At 38.0% G+C, this 27,741-nt stretch overlaps 1 protein-coding gene across 2 annotated transcripts in view; it reads left to right on the top strand.

Moving 5' to 3' along the window:
- CUL4A (cullin 4A) overlaps positions 1-27,741 on the top strand; it is a 41,832-nt gene continuing 14,091 nt past the window's right edge. For both annotated transcript variants that reach the window (XM_074859207.1, XM_074859208.1), the window contains exons 1-13: positions 1-209; positions 904-1,019; positions 5,573-5,677; positions 7,881-7,949; positions 9,728-9,801; positions 11,244-11,406; positions 13,859-13,948; positions 15,266-15,348; positions 18,443-18,510; positions 21,397-21,515; positions 24,090-24,282; positions 25,704-25,808; positions 27,574-27,684. In XM_074859207.1, coding sequence (XP_074715308.1) covers positions 41-209; positions 904-1,019; positions 5,573-5,677; positions 7,881-7,949; positions 9,728-9,801; positions 11,244-11,406; positions 13,859-13,948; positions 15,266-15,348; positions 18,443-18,510; positions 21,397-21,515; positions 24,090-24,282; positions 25,704-25,808; positions 27,574-27,684 — 1,465 coding nt within the window. In that variant the 5' untranslated portion in view covers positions 1-40. The remainder of the gene's footprint in view (positions 210-903; positions 1,020-5,572; positions 5,678-7,880; positions 7,950-9,727; positions 9,802-11,243; positions 11,407-13,858; positions 13,949-15,265; positions 15,349-18,442; positions 18,511-21,396; positions 21,516-24,089; positions 24,283-25,703; positions 25,809-27,573; positions 27,685-27,741) is intronic.

Below are 27,741 nucleotides of genomic sequence, written 5' to 3'. Positions count from 1 at the left end.
CAGCGCCTTGCCCCGGCCGGACACGGCGCCCGGGGCGGAGATGGCGGACGAGCCCCAGAAGAAGCCGCACTTGTCGGCCTTGGTGGGGCACACCAACGGGCTCACCAAGCCCGCCTCGCTGGCCGCCGCCACCCGCGCCGGGGGAGGAGGAGGGGGAGGCGGAGGCGCGACCGCCTCCTCCAAGAAACTCGTGATCAAGAACTTCAGAGGTGGGTGCGGGCCGGGCCGGGCCGGGCCCTCTGCCCCGGCAGGTGCGCCCTGCCCCGCCGCCCGGCCCTCTCCCGACCTTTGTTTACAGCCGGCCCGGCCGCTCCGCTCCCCGCCCCTTCCCCGCGGCGGGGCCGGGCCGGGCCGGGCCGGCGACGAGAGGGCCCCGCCGCTGTCACCCGCCCCGCCGCCTTATCTGGGCGAGAGGAGGCTGCCGCCGGGCTGATAACCCTCCCCGCTGCCGTCGCTATCCCGGTTTAAGGGCTTACGGGGGACAGGCGCGGGGCTCCGTGCGTGGGGGCAGCGGGAGGAGCGGCGCAGCGACGGCTTGCGCCCTGTGGGAAGCGGGCAGAAAGCCACCTTAGCGTCAAAACTAGTTAAAGCAGGGCGAGGGTTATCTTGCTGCAAGTAACAGGGGGGTAAAACGCGGCAGCCCTGCGGCCGGAGGGCGCCGGGGCTCTGCCCTCGCCGGGCAGGGTCCGAGCTGCGGCCCCGGCCGCCCCGGCGTGTGCGGGGCCAAACGCACCGCGCGAAGGTTTCGTCGCCTTGGGTGGAGTTTGTAACCCGCTCCTTGTGCCGAACTTCCACGATCAAGCACAACGTGGCTTGGGAGAACTGAATGAAGCAGGGTGAGGAGCACTGGTGCGGGCTCCTGTCCGGCGGCTAGTTTTCAACTACCTGTATCTTCCTTCGCAGAAAGACCCAAATTACCAGATAATTACACTCAGGACACATGGCAGAAACTTCACGAAGCGGTGGGAGCGATACAGAGTAGCATTTCTATTAAATACAACCTTGAAGAGCTCTACCAGGTAAGGCGTGTAGGGTTTTTTTCGGTTTAACAAAAGGAAAATTAACTGCTTTGGGACTTCTGCAGAGCTACATATTTAATGTAATACATTTTGATTTGTTAAAAGCTGATTATATTTTCTGAACTGTTCATTCTATACTCTGTTTCTAGTCAGTTTGCAGTTTTTTTTAGCAGTTCCTTGGAGAGTTACCAGGATCTGGGCCCATGAAAAAGCAGTTTATGGGAGACAGAGAAAGCTGTGCCTGGGTATGCTTGAGATTTAAGTCTAGATCTCTCCACTACAGTGCCTACCCAAGATGCCAAAACCAGGATCTTACTCTTGCTGGGTTATGCAGATACGTATTTTATGATGATTCCTCTTTTGTACATGCTTTGGTCTCTTGCGAATACTAATGTTGAAATATCTGTTGTTATTATAGATAATGACAATTAGACCAGCATCAATACCCTTTGGGGAATTAAAAAATAGCCTTGATTGAGCAGGCAACAAACTGTCAGTTTACCTGTGTTGCAGATTACTGTTACATTTTCGTAACAATCAGGATCTTGATTTTTTGATTAAAATGGTGAAAAAGTATTTCTGGAACATCTGGACTACTGGAGCAGGGGCTAGGGAGGGTAAAAGAGATAAATACTCATGAGCCATTTCTTTCTAATTTCTCCATCTATATATGGTTTAGTTTTATAATATTTTAAACGTATGCGCTTTGAGATATTTAACTGAAGTAATTTTTTATAGTGATCATGTTATAAAAAAATTACTGATGCGCTAAGTTGTGCTACATAGCTGAAGTTAGTTATGAGTTTTCTGTGGGTGCAGGTGTTTGATCTGCAGATGTGGATCTCATTGCCAGATCAGGACTTCAGACATTATTATGCTCACCTGAAATTTTCTAAATGTTCAGATGAGGTAGGTTTGATGTTGTCTGAAAAGTGCAGACTGAGGGAGGAGAAGGCCAGCAGTCCATGCTGGGTCCATGCTCAAGAAAATGAGCATGAATTTGAGAGCTGACTATACTTGCTTGTCTCTGATTAGTTAGAATATATAATATATGGGTCTAAAATGGCTGATTTTGTAAATGCATATTGACTTAATATAATTTATTCCCTTTAACTAGGTGACTGATATTCATCTATTTATACTTGCAGGTTTGCAGAGTTTGAATTACATAAGATATTTTATGGTTTTAAATGCTGCATTTGAAAAATCTTGCTTTTTCATGCCTAGCTAAAAAAAAAAATCCACAGATGCTTTGAGTGTTACCTAACTTGTTTTCAGAGGCTGAGAAATGAGATTATAGTAATATGGCTATGAAATCGCCGGGGTACAGACTTGAGTTTTGGCAGAAGAGGAGGAGAGAGATTTCAGATAAACTGTGAGGGCAGAACTGTAGTACTTGCTTTTTCTGTTTGCCTGCTTATTTGTAAAAACTGCACAAGGCTGGTCCAGTAATCTGTAAGGCAGCGGTGCAAATCAGCAAGATTTCTGCACAGTTGGGTGGTGGTGGTCAGCATGCCTGTGCATAGATAGGTACATACTCTCCTGCCAAAGGAATAAAAGATGAAGTTCAGCATCTGTCGGAAACCTGATCTGTACTTACAGATCGTTTTAACTGCCTGTTGGTGATCACCGAGTCATCCACAGGGGAAAAAATTTCTCTGTGTGCATCGGTTCTTACGATCAGGGCTTTCTTTTTTTGTGTCTTTATCTGACATTATGGGAGGAAGTGAGAGGCCTACTAGAGTTCAGTGCAGTGAGCAGGCTGGTGTACCAGCCTGCCTTTGAACTTTCTGATTTATTTATTTAATTTGGCACAGTGGCTGAGGAAAAACTGAAGAACAATGACAAGGCTTTGTAGGAAGCCTGAAGGATACTCCTTTCCAGGCATTACAGGCAGCATGGGATCAGACATGAAGGTGCTTGGCAGAGATGTAGTCAGTGAGCAGTGGGAGGGTGGCAGCCAATTTTTTGCAACTAAAATAGAAATGATGTCTGGGATTGGTGGTAGATTGCACAGATTTTGATAGAAGTAGCTTATACATGATGGGATAGAGAAAGTGGGGCAGTGCAAAGAATTGCCGAGTGAAGAGTGAGTGATAAAAATAATGGAAAAAGAAAATTACCTTTGCAGCAAGGTCCTAAATAACCTGAAATGGGGCAGTACTGCCCTTCTGGAGGACATAAGAGTAGGACGGTGTAGTAGTGAAGGAAAAAAATTGATGAGAGTCCTGACCAGACTTTAATTTGAATGGATTGATAGGAAGGACTGTGTTTTAGGAAACATAACAAACTATCTGCAAATTGATTATGTGTCAATACTGTTGGTTGCAGATGTCATTTCACTTACCTGTGGTGTCATTTCACTTACCATATGAAAAACATAATATAGGCACTGTGTGATAGTTTCATTTGTTTATTTACTTTCTTTAAGGTTGTATCAAAATTGAGAGAAGACATTGTTAATGTGCGTTTAAATAAAATGACATCAGATAGGTTAGAATTACCCCGTGGGGAGATCTCTGGGAAGCAGATTCACTTTATGTTTTGGAAGACAAACTCTTCAGGATGTTTGGACCTGTAGAGGAAATAATACCAGAAGTAGCAATTATTTGCATACTAGATGTTAAAACAGAAGACTCTGCTCAAAACAAGCTATTAAAAGGTTGATTTGAAACAGAACTTTCACTGGGTTTGTGTAGGTGAAGAGTCTAAAAGTGTTGTCTTTCTTGTATCCTTGTAGATGTGATAATTACTGTTGCTTTTTACCAAACTAATTGTTGCAAGATGACTAGAAGTCAAATCAAATTTTGTCAGAAAGAGGGACAGCAAAAACTCTGAATGAAACAAAAGGTGAAGGAGAAGGAAATTGCTGGATTTCATGTCCCCCCATCAAAAAAAGCAGAAGTGGCTAGTAAAGGTGGCACTGAGGTGATATGGCTGTAGTTTGAAACACACTTTAAGCTGACACTGTTGCTCAGAGGAGCAGCCCCGCTTTCCCCCTCACCTCTGTCTTGGCCCATGCACTTGCTAGCCCATGTGTGGGTGACCTTAAACTGAAACAGAGTGAAGAACATTTACTAATGCTTTGAAAAAGAGTTACATGCTGGCATTAGGCACCATAACGTTTCATATTACAAAGAAATAATGTGCACCAAAATAAGCTAAAATTTGGGGAAAACTGAGTAAAGGGCAAGCACTGTGAAAATACTGAAGCTTTGTCCAAGTTCATTGATGCTATCAAAAAATTTATCAACAAAACGTAGCACTATAAATCCTCTGGAGCAAAGGAAAACATTCTTGGATCAGTTTTAGTGGCCCAGATGAAATTGTGCTTTAAATCTTAGGCGTGTTCTCTGCAGTATCACCTCATAGTATAAATGCAGTTGAGGTGAAGTTAAAGGAAAGGACAGCTGGATTTTTGGATTTTTAGTTCTGAAAATCATGTTCAACTCCTTCAAATAATTGTGTGAAGCACTGAACAGCCAAAAATACTTAGTGTAAACTTTACAGTTCTTACAGAACATTTGGCTGTCTTCATTGTGATTCATTTCAGATGCTATGGTCTATTAATAAAATAATTTATTGAAATACAGCATACAAGTTAAAGTGTGCCTGGAACAAAGTCTAAATATAGGCAGTGGTATCAAGCAAGGCTACATTTTTCTCTTCGGCATTCTCATTGAGTTTCTTGTGAGGCAAAAAAGTTAGTGTAAGACAACATAATTACCAAATAGCTGAACAGCAGTATTCTAGAGGTGGCCAGAGCTGTCTCAGCGTAGTCTAGGTCAGCTGCATAATAACTTGATTTACATTAATGTGGTGACCACAAGAATGTTTGTTTTTGGGCAGAATCGGTCATCTTAGACAACTATGGATAAATACTCAACCAAGTCACATGAGGTCCAAATAAATCAATTCAAGTCTTTATTTAATGGTTAATGTAGGGGGAGTTGTTTTGGGTTCTTTTAATTATTATTATTTCCCCTTAGTTTACACACCTTAGCACAAGTATGTGAATCTGTGGAAATATTTGGAAAGAAATAAGTTAAAATGACAGGAAAGCAGCTGTATTCATTTACCATTTATAGAGAGTGATTGAAATGTCTACCTTACAGTTATTAAGAAATGAAAATATTTGGTATGATTGTGTTCCCCCCAAAAAAGTGCGTGTGTGAGTGCACTGGAGGATGTACAAAATGAACCTACAGGAAGAGTTCCACTGCTGAACAGTATTCGGGGGGAGGGGTGGAAATTCTAGTCATGTTTGACAGCACATCTGAAATATGATCCAGATGGTGATGGTGGACCTTGTTTGTACACAAAATCTAGCAGCATAAGAGAGATCAAAATCAGAAAGGAATCATGAAGTCTTAATTTGTCTACATACTTTGGGTAATTTCATTTTGATGTTTTGTTTTTGTGCATGGCTTGAACAGATAATGCTGATATTTTTTTCTCTTTGTTGTTGGCCTTGATTACACAGGCGCTAAAATCTGAGTTCTCTTTTTTTTTTTTTTTTTTTGTCTCATTCATAATCTTCTTTTGGTTTTTAGGCTGTTGAAAATCTCTGTTCTTACAAAGTCTCTGCTACACTGTACAAACAGCTGCGACAAGTCTGTGAAGATCATGTGAAAGCACAAATCCTTCAATTCAGAGAATATCCTTTTCTCGTGCACAGAAATGGTTAGAATGGTTAGTTTAAACCATTATTTTTTAAAACAAAACTTTGTAAAAATTGCACCAGTATTTGCCAATGTGTTAAAGAGGTTCTTTGACCACTTACATATTTTTAAATCAAGTGTAAACAACTTTAATCATCTGGGTGAATAATTTTTGTGCACCAGTATGTAGCATGCTAATAACAAATTACTCATCATTTTAATAGGAATGCAAATTTTACATCTAATCTAGAAAATTTCAATTGCACTATGAGATTTAAGAGCAGGTATGGATTTGTATGACAGGTGAGTAGTGGAGATGCTTACAGTAGCAATAGTTTAAAAAAAAATCACTGCAGTAATTTTCAACAGCAGTGTTTTCTGTAAAAGAATTCTCAAACGTAAAGTACACCTGTTTGACCAATAATAGGTCAGCAGTGATGTGTCATGGAGGAATTCTACAAACCCTTTAGGTATCTTACATGTACCTTGGGAGGTTCTTGGCAGAGAGCTCTAAGGAGATCACCGGGCTGTCTTCAGATGCACAGAAGCCTGAAGTTTTATGATGAATTACCCCACAGTTTTCTGAAGTTACATTGTCGGACTTTTCTTCTGGCTGAACTGGTCACAGAAGTGCCTGTAGATCTTCTCTGGACACCTGGGTGCAGCCAGCCCTATTTTCTGAATCCTGTAGTGCTTTGCATGCTGAGACCATGCTTTATGTGATAGTTGTCTTCTGTGTAATAGCTTTGGGGTTGTGCTTCTTCTGGCAGTAGGATAGATAGACTCTACGCCCACCTGGCTGTCCCCACATTCCTGGATAGTGCCTTAGCAAGCAGATGCTGGAGAGTGCCATACTGAACAGATACTACAGTACTTTGGGTGCTAGCAGTGTTTCCCAGGTCTCTGTATGTATTTTATTAGTAGGAAATGATAGGTTACAATAGACAGAAGGAAGGGACTGGGGCTCAGAAAGAACCTTCTTTCCTGGTGAATGCCTTAAATGTGCTTTGCATTGGGACTCAGCTTCTCAGTTCACTGCATTGCCCAGGTAGGCACCTACACTCATAAAGAAGATAATTTTTTTTTATCCCCCCCCCCCCCCCCCCCCCCCCCCCCCCCATCTAGCTAAGTCCCAACATGGTTTTGAGTTGTGTGTTTTGGGGTTTTTTTTTTTTTGAGTCCCAGTTAAGGAGTCTGGCTTCTACATAGCATATAGGAAGCATAGGTACATAAATCAGCACTGTGAATTCACCTTTTATATGGCAGCTGATTTTTTTCATTACATTTACTTTGATACATTTAAAATCACTTCTAACTATAAAGTACATCAGTCAGTACAGTAGCCTCTTAAACATAACTGATCTCTGAGAACCAAATCTTTCAGTCTGCTTTAAAGCAGTGTACAGTCAACCATTTTTTGTATCCCTGCCTTTTCAAACTTCAGATAATCTTCTGAAGAGGTGTTTTAAAACTGCTTTCTCCCTGCCCTCTGACAGAGTTGGTGGTTTGGAGAGTCGGGAATTTTGTGTTTTACAGGTATATGACTTTATATCCCAAGGACATGAGATCAAATTAATCAGATTTGGCCAGAGGGAATTGGAGATGATACTGTGCAGGAGAGGAAGGTAAAGCCCCGTTTGGATTTACTCATATGACACATGAAAATTCTGTTATTTGTAAATAACAATTGGATCTGTTGTGTAATGAAGAAAACTCTATAGTTTACTTATGGAGACCTGGAGATGTATATGAAAAGAGTGGTATTTGGATTTGTTGAGGATTATTTAGAACTGTAACTGCTTTTAAGAGATTAGGGTCACTCCTGTTGTGCACAGTGTGAACTCATTAAACAAACAAAATAAACCTTTCTATACTTCTCACCTCAGTTGGTGACAAGGTTGTTTTTGACGCTGGTGGGATTTCTTGTTTAAATCTATATCCGAGTTATACATTGCAGCCACTAGATGGTATTACTGAAGAGCAGTGAGTGTTATTCCTTGAAAACATAGGGAGGCCTTCTGGAGAACTGCCAGTCCCTTTGCTAGGCAGAAGCTCTGCAATTAACAGTTTATCCCTGGGCAGTCACAGTAACATCAGAATATCCACGGAGCAGCTTTGCTTAATGGCTGGCAAAGATCATCTCCAGAATCTGGCCTGAAAAGATATCAGCAAGCTACTTTTCCTTAATATGTGCTGTACAGATTCTCTGGATAGTCTTTTATTTTTAAAGAAGATAAATAAATGCTGGCAAGATCATTGCAGACAAATGGTAAGTTGAATGTTTGTTCAGAATACATATCCTTGAGGTGTGAAGTCTGACAAAAAGGGAGTTTGTCATGGTTTTAACTTGGTACTGCGTTGCACCTCCTCCTCCAAGTTTCAGCATTGCTTTTCACTTTCCCCTTTGCTAGCTGGGGGCAGTTTTGTTGTTGAAAACTTATGTTCTGTTGTGTTAACTCTGACTTTCATATGAAGTTGGAATATCACTCAGAAATATATTGTCTCCTGTTTTCTGTGGGTGTAAAGAAAAACTAACCAGGTTATGCTGAAATTGTTTGCTGTTTGTAATTTTAAGTAATTAGAGAATCCACAGTCTTGACCTTTAGATAGCTCCAAGCGTTACGTTAATTTGTGCCTTTTTTTTTTTTTTTTTTGGCAAAGCAGAGATGATTATCCTGACTATAGGGCTAAGAAACAGGAAGATTGAAGAACCGAAACTCTCTCTTTCTTTCTGCCCTTCTTGTCCTCTACCTCCACAATAAATTATGTTACAGAAAAAAATTCTCTCTCAAAGATACTCTGTGTGAATTGTCCCTTTGAGAATGCATCATTATAATTCTAAACCAGCATTTTACATTGAGTTTTCATTGCACTGTCACTTAGCTTTGGCTACAAATGCCCCAAATGTTTCTATTTTCGTTCCTTGAATCCACCCTGCTCCCCTCCCCTATGGGGGATGAGCAGAGGTATGTAATTTTTACCTGAAATAAAAATGGAAAGCATTATGGAAACTATTCAAAACAAATTCAACAATCTGAGAAAATAGAGTTGAAGTTTATTGCCTGGAAAATGTAATTAAACTGGATCTGTGTTTTTTTAAAAAGGCTTTTAATATGACCTCTGTTCACTTTAATTACTTTTGAGTGTTCTTTTTTTTCCTTCTCAAAGCAACAAACTGTAGTAAGTGGCTTTCTTGCCTATGTGCTGAGTTAGCACTTGGGCTATTTAAGAAAAAAAGTCAGCCTCGCTGATGTTGTACTTTAATATGCTTGGCCGGAAACTATGTCAGCTTGAGAATTGCTTCAGAAGCAATGAAATCTTTTAGGGGAGGAGTAGGTGGACAGCTGGGGATAGAAATCTCTGTAGCTGGCCTGGGGGTGAGTTAATTAGTGTGACTGACATCAGGACTGACATCCTGAGTTATGCTAATGCTAAACTGAAAGCTGGGCAGCCTTTTTATGAGCAAAGTTAAAAATGGGTTTTGAATGTGAAACAGTAATAAGCTAAAAACTCACCTCCTTCTCCCATTTTTTTTTTAATTTAAAAAAAAAGATAATATTATATCTTCTTTCCCCTGTTAGAATTAATGTGTATCTATTTTTCTCATGAATTTTGACAGCTAACTTTTATTATGAAAAGATTTGTTGCACAGTTTATTGCTGTCTCTGCTTAAAGCTTCTTCTTTTCTAAAAGCGAAAACTGTGGCAGCATGCTATTTCAGGGTGTGTACTGAATGTCTTGGTGGTACTGCTTGAATAGCTTATGTATCTCTGTAGCAATAAAATTCATAACAGGCTAGTAAAACTATTTAGTTAATGGTTATGAATTTGAAAACTGTCTTGGATGTACTTGGCAATACCGCTTAGCAATAGTATTAACAACAATAAATTACATACCAGTGGCTGTACAAGTCACCACAGAAGTTGAAAACACATGCGTCGGTAGTTAAGGTGCATGTCTATGTGATGTAGTTTTTCAGAAGTTGCTTTATAATTTAAAATGCCACATGATGGTAAAGAGAAAAGCATTTTCTTTATATATTTTCAGATCATGATCAGAAGCATTTTCTTATTTTTGGATCGTACATATGTACTTCAGAATTCAATGCTTCCTTCTATATGGTAGGTATCCATGTAAGTATTCCTTGAATCTGTAGAGTTTGAACATGCTATTATATTTGCAAAGGTTGAAAATAAATTTTTCACGTTATATTTGATCTCTGTAATAGGTCTCTCAAATTTTGTGTTAATTTATGGAAATACATGTGTCAGCACATGCATGTGTCATTTCCTCCTTCCCCAGGAATATTCATTGTCAAGTGAGGGTAAAAGAAGAAAAAGGTCTGTGAACATATGCTTAAAAGTCAAGGCATATATATAGCTGTAGTTGTCACAGCCTGGGTGAGGCTGGCTGTGTAGGGAACTTCCTTGGGCTGCCGCCTCTGTGCCTTAGCGCTGGCCCAGCGTTACTTTAGGTGCTTCTGGTTTTGACAGAATTCAACATTCAACTTCTTGCTCAGTTTTTTTAAATAAGTCGGATATACACTGACAAGGTGCAGATCATCTTTGCAGCACTGGCCTCTTGAGAGTCAAGACCTGTGGCTCAGCATTGAGATGATGCTACTGTACTTTCAGCACACCATATTTGGGCATTCTGTTTTTAAGCATCCCACCTGAGGGGCATTTTATATCATTGCCCAAGCAAACAAACCCAGACTTTGCTGAAAGTTTCTGGTATTGTACTCCGTCTAAAGCAAAACAAAAATGTAGATGAAGTACTGAAGTAAGAGCGTGCCTTTTCCCTGCCTGGCTGGCTTCTGTGCTCTCCAGAGTTCCTCAGGCTGAGGAACATGGCATCCTTCTCCCACTCCTCGGTCATCCTGTGGATGTATGTCTTCCTGACATCTGCAGTAGTTTTCCTCCAACTCTGTGTTAGGCTTCCTTTTACTAAACATTGTTGAAGAAGTCTATTTATACTTTGTGCCTTTTTTTCCTCTTACTGAAAAAATTCCCTTTATTGAAATCCCAATGCATGTGAAGAAGTTGGAGTTAACAAGTTTTATCTCTGTTTTCCTTGGCCAAGGCAATGTTTAATAATTGGCTGCTTCATGGCATAGAAGCACCATTCTTCATCTTCTCAGAATGAAACGATCTGATATAGGAGATCATAAGGTCCTAACCATACAGAATATTCATGCTTTTGAACAAAACTTATAAATTACACACAGATTGACCAATCCAGGGAGTTTTATGTTAAGGTATATGTTCAGATTTTTTATTTTTATAATTTTTATAACAGTAGTTGTTTAATAAACAGAGAATGTTATAGTCTATTATGGGAAATATGGGCAGGCTGGTCACAGTTCTCACTGAGGCGTATGCATCTGGTGGTATGTGGGCTGGTATTTTTATGATAATTCTTGTTACAGTTTTCTTAGTGGACAGTGTCAAAAAGAATATACACACCATTAATATATTCTCTTTATAATATGTATACAGTGTATTTCTTTGATTTTTTTAAAAGACTCAGCAGTGTGATTTATTCTTTTTCAATATTCACACAGGGATATGGGGCTAGAGTTATTTAGAAATCACGTCATTAGTGACAAGCAAGTTCAGAGCAAGACTATTGATGGAATCCTCCTGCTGATTGAACGAGAACGAAATGGTGAAGCTGTGGACAGAAGTTTGCTGCGGAGTTTGTTGAGCATGCTGTCTGATCTGCAGGCAAGTACAGCAAACTTTATAATAAAGGCTATGTTTAGAAACAGAGTTTGGACTTTTATAATTCATGTGTTGTACAGAAACAACTTTATTCTTATAGCAAACGTGCTTCAAAATCTAGCAATTAGATTGATAAGATTGCCTCTTCTTTACCCGGTGTGCAATTTTTTTATTCTCTGTTTTTAAGGGAGACCTCTTTGCCTGTTTTCCTTAGCAGAGGTAATGGCCTGCAGACTCTTAAATAATAGATTTGAAAGTCTTTTAGTATGTGCAATATTTTGTCTGTTTTAATCACTTGTTTTCTAATCCTAGTGCAGATTAAATGTAGGAACAAAAAGACCATCTCTGTCACTGCAAAAAGGCGTCACTTTTTGGAGTCTGGGTCTGTGTCACAAAAACATCACTGCATTGGCAACTTTTTAGCAGAGATGCCAAGGATAGAGTGGGATGTAAAGTTAAGGCCAAGGTTTTCAAATAGATAAGGTCAATCTGTAATTTACTGGAACTTTTCTATTAGCATAGATAACCAAATAGACAAAAAAATGCTGTGCTTCTGACTTTGACACAGGTTGTCCTCTAGTTGTGATGTATGTGATGTGCAATAAAACTTAGGAGCTCTCTTTCATTCTTAAAAACTGTTGAGGTTGCTCTGTTCCCAAGTGGTGTATAGTGTTATGAAACTGGCTGAAGGTTTAAAAAAGAGTTCAAAGAGGAGAACTGCATAAAATAGTTCTTTCTGGTCAGGCAGCTTACCTGCTTTTCTGCCTTTCATGTTAACCCTCCTGACTTTTATCCATAACTTTCTCTAGTGTACCAGAAAGATTAATAACTAATTATTCCATTCAAGAGAGAAGGCAAACTTCTGTCAAAGAATTTTCAGATCACGTAACCTGGAGGTGCTTTTTCCAACTTCTTTTCCCACTGTTATTTGCCAGGTTTCTCTAACTGCATCAGCTTTCCCTAGGTGTTGACTTTTTAACATTTATTATTTTTTAGCAAAGTACTCTGCTAACTAAAGATAAACATTCCCCTTTATTGGATGCTTCTTACAGAATTGGATTTAAGTCTTCATTCTCCTTCATTGGCTCAAAAGTGTAGTTTTCTTTTTTCACTAGGGAAACTAATCTAGTCTCATCTGTTCTTTTATAACATCTGTCACTTCACTGAGATAGAGATGTGCTCATAATCCTGTAATTATACAGCAGGATCTCTACTTTTCCCTCTTTCAACAGAAGTTAGCTTCTGGAGAAAGACTAATTAATTAAGCAAATCTTATATTAATTTGAAAACAGTTCATCTCCTACTCATTCCTGATTTTTAGGCAATTAATGCAATTGAGGCCCAGCTGCTGAAAGTTGATTCCTCCTTGCAGAAATCCTATTATATGGCTGTTTCCTATTGTAGAGTTTTACATGTTTTATGCAGAAAATAGTTCCATATGCTGTTAATGTTTTTCCAGCTATCTTGATGGAAAGAAAGGTAAGAAATGAAATCTAGTATTTGATTGTTGAACACGGAGCTAGTCTGAAGAGAAACAATGAGTTGATGCTGAATTAGTGAGCTGTTATGCTTTGAATGCTTGTCGAGCCAGGGGTTTCATATTTAAGTTCGCATTGAAAGAAAAAAAATAAAGCTTTTAAAAGTTCTTAAGAGAAAAAAATGGTCAGAATGTAATCAGTTTACAGCTCTGCTGTATGTTTTCGAAGAAATATTTTCTTCTGTCCTTCCACCACATTCAAGGAATCTTTCCTTTTTCTTTTCACTAACTGTCCGTTTACATGTTATTCCCTAGCTACTTTCTCCAGCGTGTTTGAACTATTTTATATAGTTGTCCTTTCTAACTTCCCTCCTTTCTATACTAAACTGTTAATCATTATGCAGAAATTTTTCAATGTATGTGAAGTTGGTGGTGCCCTTCTTTAGACACCTTATTCCTTCCCTGGAGAATAGAGAGTTCACCTTATTTGGTATAATTTGTTTTTCCTGGGCCATTGAGATAAACCTGGCAGATCTTAAGGTGCATTACTGAGCATAGTATTATTATACTGGTGGGAATTACCTGTTTTGTGCCAATGTTTCACAGGTTGGAAGTATTTTATTTTATTTTAGCCACAGAAATATCAATGGGAATCTTGAGCTCAGGTGGATTGGATGTCTTTGCTGTGCTGTGATGTTGGGTACTGGTATTGGACTGTGTGCCTTAAGCAGAAGTCTGTCAATTTAGCTGGTTTGAGTACTGATGACTGAAACACACTATTGCTGCACTGGAAAATCAGCTCTGATCTCTGTCGTTCTAAAATCAGTGGGCAGAGAACTTCTGTGTTAATGTAATGTTACTGACATGTCTCATAACTGTGCATTCTTGAGATTTTATTTGCCCTCTATGCCTGACAGCCAAAATATGCTACCATTACTGGAAGCTTAATGTAAGTAACTAAATTAATTTTTTGAGCAGGTTTACAAGGAATCATTTGAACAGAGGTTTCTGGAAGAGACAAATTGCTTATATGCTGCAGAAGGCCAAAGATTAATGCAAGAAAGAGAAGTATGTGCATGCTGTAGATGATTTCAAAATGCTGGTTTTATCTGCTGTGGGATTACATGAGAACTTCTGGTAGTTCCATGGTGTATTAATGTTCAGTGACATTCACTGGTATCCAGGTACACATGTACACATTCATGTGTTTTGATGTGGACCACAGTATTGTATCAAAGGGAAAAGCAGACTCCAGATTGCCTTGGTGCTTGAAATGTACAATTAAGAGTGGAGAAACCCAGTGACGTTTTGTGTAGCTACCAGAAGTCATTTCCACATAAATCTTAAAGGTGTGCCATCAATATTATTTTTGCCCAAGAGCTGTAAAATATCCACTGGCATCATTTTATTATGTGGTTAATACCTAAGTAAACCACTTCTTTGTTGCATTTATTTTGCTGTTTTGTTTCTTTTCCTCATTAGTTAAATTAGATGTAAGACATTTTTGTTTTGTCCTCTTGAGGTTAAATTATGCTCTGCAGTGGGCAGTCTGCAAATGTGGTTATCTCTGAAAATGTGTTTCTTGGTGATCTAGAATACAGAAGACTACCTTTATTAATTCCATTTTAACACTGAGCCACTACAAACATTTTGAAAATGCCTGTTTGCATTGTATTGAGGTGAATCCTTGTGTCTAATCTTGCTCCATTCACCTCATTCCCTGGCTTTCCGCTGGGACCTGAAATGAAATGCTTCAACACAGATTTTGAGACCAAGAGTCTTGCTGCTTTTATATGCCTAGTGGGAAGCTATGGAAAAACACAAAAGGAGTAAGACCCTAACTTATATACATGTACATACTTATGCATATGCACATAATACATCCACATATATGCATCATGCACATGTGTATATGTGTGCATACACGTTGCATAACTGTTTTGATTGTTTGAGGCCTGAGTTTCATACATGTGTTGTAATATGTGCTAAATGTGTTAACTCTCCATAGGGGCAGATACTCCACTGGAGAAACTGCCATTGAAATAATAGAACTGTATGGTTCACACCAACTGAAAATCTGTTCCATGATATTTAAGGACTAGCTTAGCTCAGAAGGGTTTTGAGAAAAAATTAACTTCCTCTGAAAAATTCTCAGATTTCTGTTTTTCTCTTCCTTTCTGTCAGGTGTAGTTATAGTATTTTTAGTATGAACTAACATTGATTAACAAAAATATAGATTATGTAGTATGTAGCAACATTCTGGTGGAATAGTTCTTTCCAATTGGTATTCTCTTTAAATTTGAAGTTTAAAATAATTGTCATGGAACAAGATTATCGGCCTTTCATACCTTTGTAGTTGAACTTGACATTCTGTTGTCTTGCTAGGTCCCTGAATATCTTCACCATGTTAATAAACGTTTGGAAGAAGAAGGAGACAGAGTAATAACATATTTAGACCACAGCACACAGTGAGTACAAATTTTGTCATTCTTAGCGTAAGTCAATCATCCTTCATGAAACAGTGTGATTATCCGTGGTTGTAGAGACAGATTATTTCTGCATTATTTTACATATACTATCTTGCTGACAGCACTTGTGATACAGCTTGGATTTTTTTTAGACTTTATTTTTATCAAAACTGATTTCTTTAAAATCAAAATATACTTTGAATAAGAGGGGAGAAATTTGTCCAGAAAGATTTATTGGTATATACTGAAGTTAACAAAGCATTATATAAGAACTCAATTTTTCATTGTCAAAGTAGCAAGCTGATTTTAGCCATTCATGTACTGATAACAACATTAACCACAAATCCTTTGAGGGAAAGGAAGATTCATTAGGCAAAAAAAGAAAAGAAAAGGTTAAATTATGGCATAGGATAGAGGACATGAACATCATTCATGAGCAGTCCAGTATGTGAACTTAAAAGAAGATCAGCTTTGGTGCAGCTACTGCCAATGTATTGTGCAAGGTAGCTCGTCCTTTTTTCACTCGGGTGTTGAGTAATAGTTCGTGTTTTGCTGGGGTAAGAATGTGCATTCAGGAAGTACTGCAGAGTCACTGACACACTATAAATCTGTAATTTGTTCTGCAGTAAGCTGTTGCTTTTTTTTTAATAAAGAACATAACAGTTAATAAGGAACATAAACTTTTATTTTCTAGTTTTCTGGATGACCTATTGACACTTCCTTGGATGTTAAAAGGACAACTGAATAAAAATTATATTTTTAACTTATTCTCTTCAGACATATTTTATCTATATACTCACACATGTGTTGTGTGTCATGGTACATATTTGAACTTGAATCTTCTTCCTGTAAATGCTGATTGCAGGGTGACTAGCTTTTTCTGGCAAAATCATTCACATTAAAGCATATATATATATATTTATTTACAGTTTAAGTTAAATAGGTTGGTATCATATTTTCAGTCTAGATATATGCATCAAGTCCTTGCTTTGAATCTTGTCCTTAATTAAAGAAACCTTGTCCCTAGAAACCTACTTTTAGAACGTTTCGCACTAATTTTCTTTCTTTGCATTAAGAAACAGTAGTTTTTAATATTAGTGCCCTTGAGTTGTCCTCAGGTCATACTGTCTCTCTGGGTATGCATGAAAAGAGCAGAAAGGATATTAAATTCAGTTATTTGATTTGATCTTGAGGTGGAAATGATACTACCAGGACAAAACTGTGATGGAAAAACGCCATTCAAAATACTTCAAACCAGATTTGTGCAACACTTGGAGAACATGTTGTTGCAGCCCATAGAGGATCGGTACATGCCTTTCTACGCAGCTGACCAGAATAAACATCTCTCCTGGTCGGTCAGTAGGTGACCAAGGTGGATGACTTTCAGGCCATATAGAAGGTACCTCATTAGCTAGCAGTCAGGATAAATACTCATCCTGTCTGCGTGTTAGGAAACAGTGCTCTGCCTCTCAGTCTCAAGCAGATGAATCATCTTTACTTCCTCTGTAGGGAGAATAGGTCTTCTAGGGCAAAGAATGGTATTTTATACAACCTTGACTCCTTCTGTTGTTGGAGACAGTCAGCAGCTGTAGATAGCAGTAGTTGGAAATTTCAGGGAGTATGGAAGTGACCATAAAAATGGCCATATGTGTTAAGACCAAGGGTCTGTCTAACTGGTATTTCATGTTCATAAGCCTACCACTGAAGGGAAAGAACAGAGTAAGTATATGTGATTCTGTGATACTCTCCTAGTATCTGCCTGTTTTCAGCTCAGGGTATTTTCTGAACCTGATGTGGTTTGTCTGTTTGGATCTCTTTCAAATACTTGCACTGTCTCACTGGGATTTACATAAGCTTTTCCATCTGTGCCAGCCTTTGGCAAAGCATTCCACCAGTGCACTAGCCACCACGTCATAAATTGCCTCCTTTTGTTTAAGTCTGGCTCCCAGTACCATTGCTGATTACCCCAGTTCTTGCATTGGAAGGGAAAGTGATCAGTCAGTTCCCTTCCACCTTTTCCGTGCCTGTCAATGCACTGTAACCATGCTAAGTCATCTCTTTCCCAGAAAGAAGAGTCCTAACACATACAGTTGTTCCTCTTGTAGCTGCTGCTGCATGCTTTGATCATCCCTGTTCCTTTCTCTGAACCTTTCTAAATTCTAATTTACTCTTTTTAGGATGAAGGGTCTAAAACTGTGTTGTATGGAAGGTCAGACAAGTGACTGATAGGGTGTTTCAGGAAAGGCAGTGTTTTAGCAAATGTAGGGACATAAAGTGGATGCTGCTATGTAAAAGGCTTCCATCAATCTGAGTCGAGCACCTCTCTTCTAGAAAATCTAAAGTAAGGGTCTGAGAACCAGTTTTGTAAAACTTAACTCAGAAAGAAGTGGTTGGTCTTTTGTTGTCATATTGTAAGCATCAGTAGAAGCTTAAACATTGAAGTTAATTATCCCTTTGCACTTCAGGAATTTCTTTCTTCTTTTAGGCTACAAAAGATGTAAAGGAAAACTTGCCATTATTTTTCAGTCCTGTCTAAACTGAATATATCAAACAAATATTTCATTAATAATAAAAAGTAGGGAAAATTCAAGCACAAATTTAAAATGTTTTGCCAATGTGAGTTTTGTGGTTCTAGCTCAATTTATGCTTATGTAGGTGCATAACACAATTAGATGAAGAGTTTGAATTTTTGAACATCACCAGCATGTATTGTGCTATTTCAAACCCTTGGAGATTTTTGTTTTGTTTTGTTGTTTTGTTTATTTGCTTGTTTGTTTCCAAGAAAATGTCGATTTGACTTTTTTTCCAGAAATGTGTTTGTATTGATTTTTGGTATCTGAGCTTCTCTCTTCTACTCTGTAGGAACTTGCTTTTTAGTATTCAGACCTGAATTTCTTTTTTAATTACATACATGGTTTATTGTCCTCTTTCTTGACTTACATCACGTATGACATTTTTGTCTTAATTTGTAGCCTCTGTTTTAAGTAGAAAATTGCTGATTTTTTGTATTGTAAATTATTCACAAATACACTGTGACAGGAGGAGATTCCCTTATACTCTAATACTTCTAATATACTTTTCTTGCCTTATTTAGGAAACCACTGATTGCTTGTGTGGAGAAACAGCTACTAGGAGAACACTTATCAGCTATTTTGCAAAAAGGTATTTTTTTAAAATTAATATAATCTATGATAAGCAACGGGTTCTCATACTCTACAATAACTATAAACTCCACAGCTTTTATTTAAGGAAGTATATTAGCCATGGGAAAAACTTCCACAGATACAGAAAGCCAACCCTGTGGCTGTTACACCCACTATGACAAGTAAATGTATATGTGGAAACAAATATCTAAAATATAGTTGCATATTTGTAAAGGTTGCTAAACCTTCCAAATTTGCTTGCAGCAGTGGGCTTAGGAATTAAACCTTGAAACTGCTGATTTCCTAGAATTAGATAAACTTCTAAATGAGAGATGAAGTTACTGTCGTGGCTTCTTTCTTGCTCAAGTGCAATAGCTTCACGTGTTCTTGTGATTGTATAGTTTAAGAATCGTGAGGTATTGGAACTAACAACATTCCAAGGCAATGAACTTCCATATGCTTTTGACTGTATTTTACCTTTTGTCTGGCAATTTCAGATAAGAGCTGCATCTTCTTAGGAAGTCCTTATTCAGACGTTAGTGTCTTCAAATCACCATTTCTTTGTTCCTCTTAACTTTTAATCTCTCCTTTTTCATGGAATTTCTGGATTTGATCAGTATTCCCTGATCTTTTAATACTTTAAATGATCCTTTTCTTTTCTTGCAGTAGCCATGTTTTAGGTTTTAGATCTTCCAGCTAATTGTCCTTACATCTTTGTTTCCTTTACTGATGCAAAACAGATGTCCCTAGTAGTCTGGTATCGTCAAGCTCCATCACATCCATGTTTGTTAATACTTTCAGGTTGTTATACATACCTCTTTCACTTCTTTCTTCGTCCCCTTTAAAGATAGACGTACGCTTACAGTTTTCTCTGAACTACTGTGGGAATAGGTTATTTCACTGTTTTTAATACATTTATAAAAATAATCATGGTCTCTTCATTTTAGCTATTCTTAAGCTTATCATAAACACAAGGTAAAAATAATTTTTGTTGATATATGCTAATTTTGTTTGCTCTCTAATTCAAGTATTATTTTTAAGGTACTCTTCCAGTGACACATTTGTTTATCAGTTGGCTTAACCGGAAAGTATGTGGTCTTGTCTTAACCTGAACTTTTTCTTGGTTGATAATGTATATATACCATCCATGTACATATGGAGAGATCTGTACATTTTTATAGTTTCTGTGTTTTAGGACTGTAGTATTGTTGGATCAGCTTTTGCATTCTATGTCTGTACTTAAAAAAAAAAGTCTAACATCACTTGACTTGCATAACTTTCTGCATTCATTTGATCCAGGGCAAGTTGTAATTTGCTTATAACATCCTAGTATTCTGTGTAGGTACAATAAGATATTGCCTTTTGTAGGTTTTGTTTAGGCGAAGGCATGTGATGTAGTCAGTTTGATACAGGGGTGAAAAAAGCTTACAAATGCAGGGTATATTTAAGAAACTTTTTTTTTTGTGTGTTACTACAACTGCCATTGACTAGATATTGGTGGGTTTTTTCATTGTGAGTTTAATAAATTTTTTCAAGGCTGTGGCAGTACTTTCTGGAAGTTGTGTGAAGCCTTGTGTCAGAGGACTTTCCTGTATGTCTTTCTTCATTTGTCAAATATGTGACAAAAATATTTTTTTCAGTCACACAACTCATGTGCCAGAAGAAGAAGAAGAAAGGTTAAACTTTATCATCTAGGTTAAAATAAAGCAGTTGGTGTATCAGTGTCTTTAAATGAATAGGAGGTGATGCTTGGATGTGATGGAATGGGCATTTCTTAATTTCCTGTTCAATGCCAAAAGAACATCAATCACATGTACTCAAGACTTTGTAATCTGTTTTCCTACATTTAAAGTATGTCCATTCTGATATCTCAAAAGTTTAGGAAATCTCAAAACATCAGGCAAAAATTTACCAGACATAATTTTTGAACATTGGCTGCCTTTCTGAACATGTAAGTTATAATATACAATGAAAGTATTTTTAAGATGAAGAATATAGTAGAAAATGGGATAATTCAGTAGTAATTGAAAACCCTTTGTAATCTAATACCATTTAAAAATTGGAATTAATGAAGTGTATTGTGTGAAGTAGGATAGTTGTATGGTGTCAACTACACTGATTATGTGAATTGTCAACCTGTGTAAAATCAAGATTTCTGGATTTAAAAAAACGCCATAAATCTTTGATGCTACCCTCCCACATTAGTGAAGCCTCTGTCATCAACACCAGACAATGTATATGATTAGATTTGAACTACGTTTATCGTATTCTGAAATGTAAAAATGTGTACGTACTTGTTATATGCTTCACATTTTGCTTTGAGCTTCACTTCTCCATTTGTTAGTCCAGCCTAGTCTCATGTAGGGTGAATTGGTAAAGGCAGAAGTTGCTTGGAAGGAATTTGTAGTCTTGTGTTGTTCCATCAGTGTGAGCACAAACAATTCGTAGCACATTCTTAATCTGAAAACACGGCTCACCACTCTCCACAGAAGAAACCTTGCAAAGTATTTATCTTTACTTTAAAATTGGGACAGTTTACTTAGCTTACTGTTTTCTGATATTCTGAAGAGGTTCTTGATAAAAGTGTATCCTTCAAATCAAGCACTGTTCATAAACATTCTGCAAAAGGCTTACAGTCAACACCTTGTTGGGAAAGTACTTCAGTTGAAATAGTTTTAAAATATTATACCATAAATCATTTCAGCCAGTTTAAACAAGGGACCATGTTAACCCTGAACATATCACTTGCTGTCAGAAATTTAGTCTTAAACAGTTCATACTTCTTAAGCACACTGGAGGGTCTTGTCTTTTGATGTATTTCATAGAGATTTTTCTAATACATTTCTAACTGTATTTATGCACCCATATTCAAATTTGCTCTTTCTTTTATTTTTATTTTTTTCAGGTCTTGATAACCTGCTCGATGAAAATAGAATATCAGATTTGACCCAGACATACCAGCTGTTCAGCCGGGTAAAAGGTGGGCAGCAGATCCTTTTGCAACATTGGAGTGAATACATCAAGGTATTTCAAAGATCTCTTACTAATGTCAAAATTTATGCTGCTATCCTGTATTTCATCATCAAAACCAAGAATAATATGTTTGTGTATGCATCAAAATTCTGTTTTAAGCAAATATGGGGAGGGATGTTAATGCTTCCCCCCCCAATAGCAGTCACATGACGAGAAACAGCAACATCTAAGTTTTGGTTTTAAATTTCTGCTTGGAAATTGCTTTCTTTATAGGTTTGAACGTTATACAAGAAGTTATTTTGGTTTGCTTTGCTTTTGAATACAGCCACATGCACATGTGTTTGGAGTATGCTGGACTGTACTATGTGTTGTGTGTTGCTACAAATGTAAACAGTTGAGTGTGTATCTGTGAAATCAGTGAAACATCAGCATGTAGCTATTCTGATGCAGGTTAGCAGTGCTACATGTAACCAACCTACAGCAGTGCTGTTGAATGTTTAAGCTATTTGTAAGGGAATACTCCTCTTGAAAATAGTCCATCATCAAAGTCGTATTTAAATGCTTCAGGTTTGTTTTGCTAGGCATAATATGCATATAGTATGCTACCCCAGAAAGCTTGCACTCTAGTGCTCTTGCAAGATGAAAGCAGGAAAACTTTACAGAAGATATTTCTCTCTGGAGTTGATAATTCCTGATGTGTGGTTCTTCCCTGAATCGCTCATGTGTTTCTCAACCTTCAGGACTAAGTGCACATCAGTTCATTTCAGTGGTGCCTTTCCTGCACATGTATGTCTGGAGTTTGGCATGGTACACCAGTGTGCAGCCCATGGGCATGGGACATAGTCACCCCTCTGTCCCCCAGAACCGAGGTGGAGTTTGCTCTGCAGGGTTTCATCCAGTGTCCCTGTATGCAGCCTGTGGATCCATAGGCAGCTGGGCCAATTGAACAACTTGTGGCTGAGAAGAATGTTGCTCCCAGATCACATTCCTGACTTAATCCTTGTGCTGCCTGCCACTCCATAGACTCTTTTGTGATCTGATTTATCACAGTACCTGGGCAAGGTCAGTTTTATGCCAGGTTCAGTAAGCAAAAGAGGCTCACAGAAAAGTCCTTGTGCTGGCCCAAGAAAAGAAGCAGGAGTTCAGGACAGGTAGGAAAGTAAGGGAAGGAGGACCAGAACCCCTCCTTTCACTGCAGCAAGTTGTTACGTTGGCTTATCATGTCTCACAGAATCAGACCTTGTATGGCTTTGTTTCTAGGAAATTTTTTTACAGACTCAAAAAGCTAGAAACCATTTTCTATAGCATCAGTAAATGTCCTCCTTTCAAACATTTTGTATGACAGAATGCATTAAAGTGAGACTTCAGGAACTTTTATCTTGTGAGCCAGTGTAAGAAGGAGCACAGAGAGTGGGGTGATGGTCTGTGCTCTACTGTAGTCACCTTTTTATGATTTCAGAGGTGCCACTTTGCTTTCTGTATCTCAGTTCGCCATTTGCAGAATGGGGGAGATGGCCTGCAATTTATGAACGTACTTGACAGATGTCTAAATGCTGTGTTAATGAAGGGGAAATTGTGCTAAGTGTAAGATACGACGGACTAGATGATCTTCAGAGATCCTTCCAACCCAAACCATTCTGTGATACACATACTGAATCCAAGGACCTTGGGCAGCCTTGTGTTTGTCTTCACTGCGATATGTTACTTGAGAAAGATCGCAATGAAAGATGACAGTGGATAATTAGATACTGAAGTGGAAATTGTGAGGTTTGAGAGGGATTTCCCCATCTCTCTTTGACTGTTGTGGCTAACATACTTCAGCTGATGAAAATACACCAACTGAATACTGTTTGGCTGTTACTGTGCAGATGTTCTTCTTTCCCATCTTGGAAAACTGATCATTCTGTCTAGGGTGCTGATCAGTGTTAATAAGTAATTGTAAATTGTCTGATAGGTTAAAATCCTCCCTAAACCCTAAAACAGGTTAAAATACCCTAAAACAGGATATTTTGGTTCACTAGACAAATGGTATTGTATCTCTAACTTTAAGATAATAAATGTAGGAGTAAGAAAAGAAGGTCAAGGCTATAGCTGCTTCTTGCGAATGGGAAAATTTTGTTTTATTGCAAGTCAGCTAGGTTTTTGCTTTTAAGCCCTTGCTGAAAGAGAAATCTTGGAGTGATGAGCAACGGTTGAATTTTCACCACCTGTTCCATCAATAGAGCTCTCTAGTGGATTTAAGAAAAATAGTGCAAAGTTTGCCTTTACAGTTAACATTTCTGAGGCAGTTTCCACACAATTTCTTTTATGTGAATCATGTAGTTCTGTACCTAACTGTAAACTTGCACATCATACAGTCATGTCTACTGTGTTTTTTTTTAGCTTTTGTCTTAAATGTATACAATCTTTAAATCAAACAATAATGTTTGAAATCCATTAATGTGTGTCTGGGTTTTTATTTTAAATTTCAATGCATCTCATTTTTTGAAAACTCAAAGTCATATAAGTAGCTCTGTAAAAAAAATTATTCTTTCTAATGATAAATTTTATAAGGGTAAATGTGTCTGTTGGGGGAGATAGGTAGCACTCTAAAGTATTTTATTATCAAAAGTGTTTGTTTTACAGAACTTTGGGACAACAATAGTGGTTAATCCTGAAAAAGACAAGGATATGGTGCAAGAGCTACTAGATTTTAAGGATAAAGTGGACCATATCATAGAAGTGTGCTTTCAGAAAAATGAAAAATTTATAAACTTGATGAAGGAGTCCTTTGAAACATTTATCAACAAGAGACCAAATAAGCCTGCAGAATTGATAGGTACACAAATATTTTTCTGTAAAATATTTCAAAAAATCAGTAGAAAGCATGATAAGATAATGCTGCTGAGTGTGCTAGTGCAATAGTGATGCAGTACGCATTCTGCTTTAGGAGACTCGTTTTTTGGATGCGAGGCAAAAGTTAACCTGGGAGTGTTGCGGGTTCGAAAAGCTTGGGTGTGCTGTTAGGTGTGTGCGTGGCGTCCTGACGGAGCATGCCAACTTCTGCTGTCCCTGCGCTCTGCTTCCTGCACGGTGCCTGGTGCTAGCAACTGCTCAGAGAGTGTAATGCTGATGCTACGAGTGGAGTAAATGGTTAGGGGGAAGAGTAACTGTGGCAAAAAAAGGGAACTGTTTTTAATCATGGTAGTAGAGGGGTTCTTCGGATGTTACGGATCTCTCAGAAAGGACTAAGTACAGCCTGTCTGCCTTGAAGGCTGAAGTTGGGAGAACAGTTTTAAAGCCTTCAGATACAAGGAGTTTGAATAGAGAAAAAAAAAAAAAAGTTTTATTACCTTGAAGGAGGAACTAGTGCTCATTAAGGGGAAGAATAATAAAGACATCTTAAAAATACTATTATTGGGTTTATCCCTGACCTGGCAAAAGCTGTTCTGACTGTTTTGCCTGCAGCAAAACTGGAGCTGCACCATTTTACACCAGGAGAGGATCACATTCCTTGGTTGTTTGCTTTTCCTCTGTACGTTCTTTTGCCTTTATTCAACTTATTTTGTGGCTTCCTTCTAAAACCACCTTTATGTAGGACAGATTGCACAACCTAGTGATACAGGTTAAAGCCATGATATGGGCTGCTGTCATTTGTGGATTGTGGTGCTTCAGCTCCTGCAAAGGTTTCCTTCTTACACAGAAGGTTGTATAAGGATGCTAATGTGGCTTAATAAATAGTTAGCTAAACTCATAGCTTAACCTTATTTCTGGCATTTTGCAGCTACTAACTTGAAAGCATTGCTTCTGTGTAAATTTTTGTATGCTCTTACCAAGGAGCATGAGGGACATGGTAACAGTCTACAAAAATATAGTCCTTTTTGTGTTGTTTGTTTCTGTTTCTCATAAAATACATTCATATGCATTGTACGCTTCCAAAACATTGTGCTTCAGTGAGTACCGTGCTTGCTATGACTATAACACAAAAAGTGGGAATTTCTAATGCATTAATTTTAATGATTGTAGTGTATTTTTTTTTTTATTGGATGGTTCCTTTTTTGTGATATTTTTCCTTCACGGCAATAACACAGTGGGGCTCTATCATTCCATTGAACATAGGGATGGGAAAAGGGAAAACAGAAAATTTAACACTTATGCTATATTTTAACATCATATAGTAATATTTCAAGTGGGAGACGCTTAAGTTTGTTATTTTAGATTTTTTTTTTAAAGCTCTTAAACTGTTTTATTTATTTGTAGCAAAATATGTGGATTCCAAGTTAAGAGCTGGTAATAAAGAAGCAACAGATGAAGAGCTGGAAAGAATCCTTGACAAAATCATGATCATATTTAGATTCATTCATGGTAAGAAATAACAGTTCACCATTGATGTGGTTAAAACTGTTTTCTTTGCTACTAGCAGGACTGCATTCCTCTGAATGTGAGAGATCTTTTTTAGCATGAGTTTCTGCTCAACTTGGTCTTAAATTCAAGTTGCCTTACACCTGAAGGGGCACAGTAAATACACCAGGGAGGACAAACTTGTTCTATAGATATTGGCAAGTCACAGACCTTTTACAGTCTGTGAGTGGAGACCTGAGAGCTAGAGCTGTTGGTGGAAGTTTTTTCACATAAATTAACCATATCTGTAACCACAACCTCTCTTCTAATGACAGAGAACAGAAAGGTTAGTACAGATTTTCTCTTCCCTGCCCACCTCAGTATGTCATAGGTGCAAAGTATGTGAAAACCCAGCAACTAATGACTTGCCTTTTCTCATCATGGTTGTGAATGAACACAGAGGAGGGCTCAGAATGATGGGAGAAAATGTTATTGCTGTGTTTTACTGCCTTTGAAATGCATTTCCCTTATAGATGTCCCTATCTGAGCAAAACCCTTGAAACTGTTAGGAGAATTTTTTTTTTATTATTATTTTTGTTTTGCTAGGTTGGATATCAGAAAAAAAAAATGTGGTTGAGTCCAATAGGTCACTGTTTTGAGGGAAGTGGGATGTGTATCCTGGGCTGGGGTGGAATAAGCAGGAACTACCCAATTCTGTATTAGTATGTTCTGAGATCTGTGGGGTTCTTTCCTCATAAAATCCAAACCAAGTACAATATAATGGGAAAGCAGACAAGAAATCCGTCATAAAGTAATGTCATTTCCATCACGATTTTTGTCAAATGCAAAGGGTATTGGATGGAGATGGTAAATGAAAACAGTATCGCTGCCAACTTGTCAGCCTAAGAGATTTATTTCTGTTAATCTGAAACCTTGACCAACTCTTTTTCTCTTAATGTTTTTTGTAGTATTAAACTAAAAGTGCAAAATTATTTTGAGCTATCTAGTGCATAAGAGTCCTTTTAAGAGAAGATGATAATTAGTAGTTCATTTCTGGGCACTGGACTTTTCGGTGGTATCTTGATGTTGCTTCATGAAAGAGCACTTCACCAGAGGGCAGGATGGAGAAGGGAGAAGAGTGTCAGAGGAATCGCTACATTGGAAGGTGTTTTAAAGGAATTAGGAGGGGCTGCTGTAGGCAGTGCAAACAGTGTCTTGAGTTACAGTGAATTTCTTCCTGTTAAAAGTGAAACAACTTGCTGATATCTTTGCACTATCAATAGAAAAGATTTGCAGAAGCTCTGGTTTAAGGTGTGAAAGTTTGTGGGTGCCTGTATGACTTCTTTGTTTCAAAAGGCTCTTGGCAAACTAAGTAGGAAGACTTCTGTTAATTTTTCTTCACCTTAGGCTTTTAAAAGATATTTCTTTAATAAATTGGAACCTTTTTTTTTAATTTTAATAAATCAGACCACAGGAGGAGAATGTTCTTCTGGACCCCAGAATAATTTCATTGGATTTGCAGCTGATCCAATGGGAAATACAAGGCAGCACATGTTCCGAGGGGAAAAAAGAAGACAGAAGTAAAAATTTTGCAAAATATGTTAAGAAAATTACTTGTTCTTATTATATTTTAATTGTCTACATGTTTTTCTTCACTGTTACGTCATGGATATTGTTCTGCTGATCAACATGTCATGAGGAAGGCTTGTGTCACAAACCTGAAGTGCAATGATGCAAACAGAATGTATGATTTCAGTTGTCTTTTATTTTTGTTTCAATTTCTATACAGGTAAAGATGTGTTCGAGGCGTTTTATAAGAAAGACTTGGCCAAAAGATTGCTGGTTGGAAAAAGTGCATCAGTAGATGCTGAGAAGTCCATGTTGTCAAAGCTTAAACATGGTAGGCGTCTTCAGATGTGTTAAATTTTTATGACTTTTTGGCATGTAAACTGGAACA

The sequence above is a fragment of the Strix uralensis genome, chromosome 2 (assembly GCF_047716275.1).
Source record: "Strix uralensis isolate ZFMK-TIS-50842 chromosome 2, bStrUra1, whole genome shotgun sequence".
In the NCBI taxonomy this organism is placed as follows: domain Eukaryota; kingdom Metazoa; phylum Chordata; class Aves; order Strigiformes; family Strigidae; genus Strix; species Strix uralensis.
The sequence above is the reverse complement of the archived record's forward strand: the minus strand, read 5'-3'. Positions and strand labels throughout refer to the sequence as shown.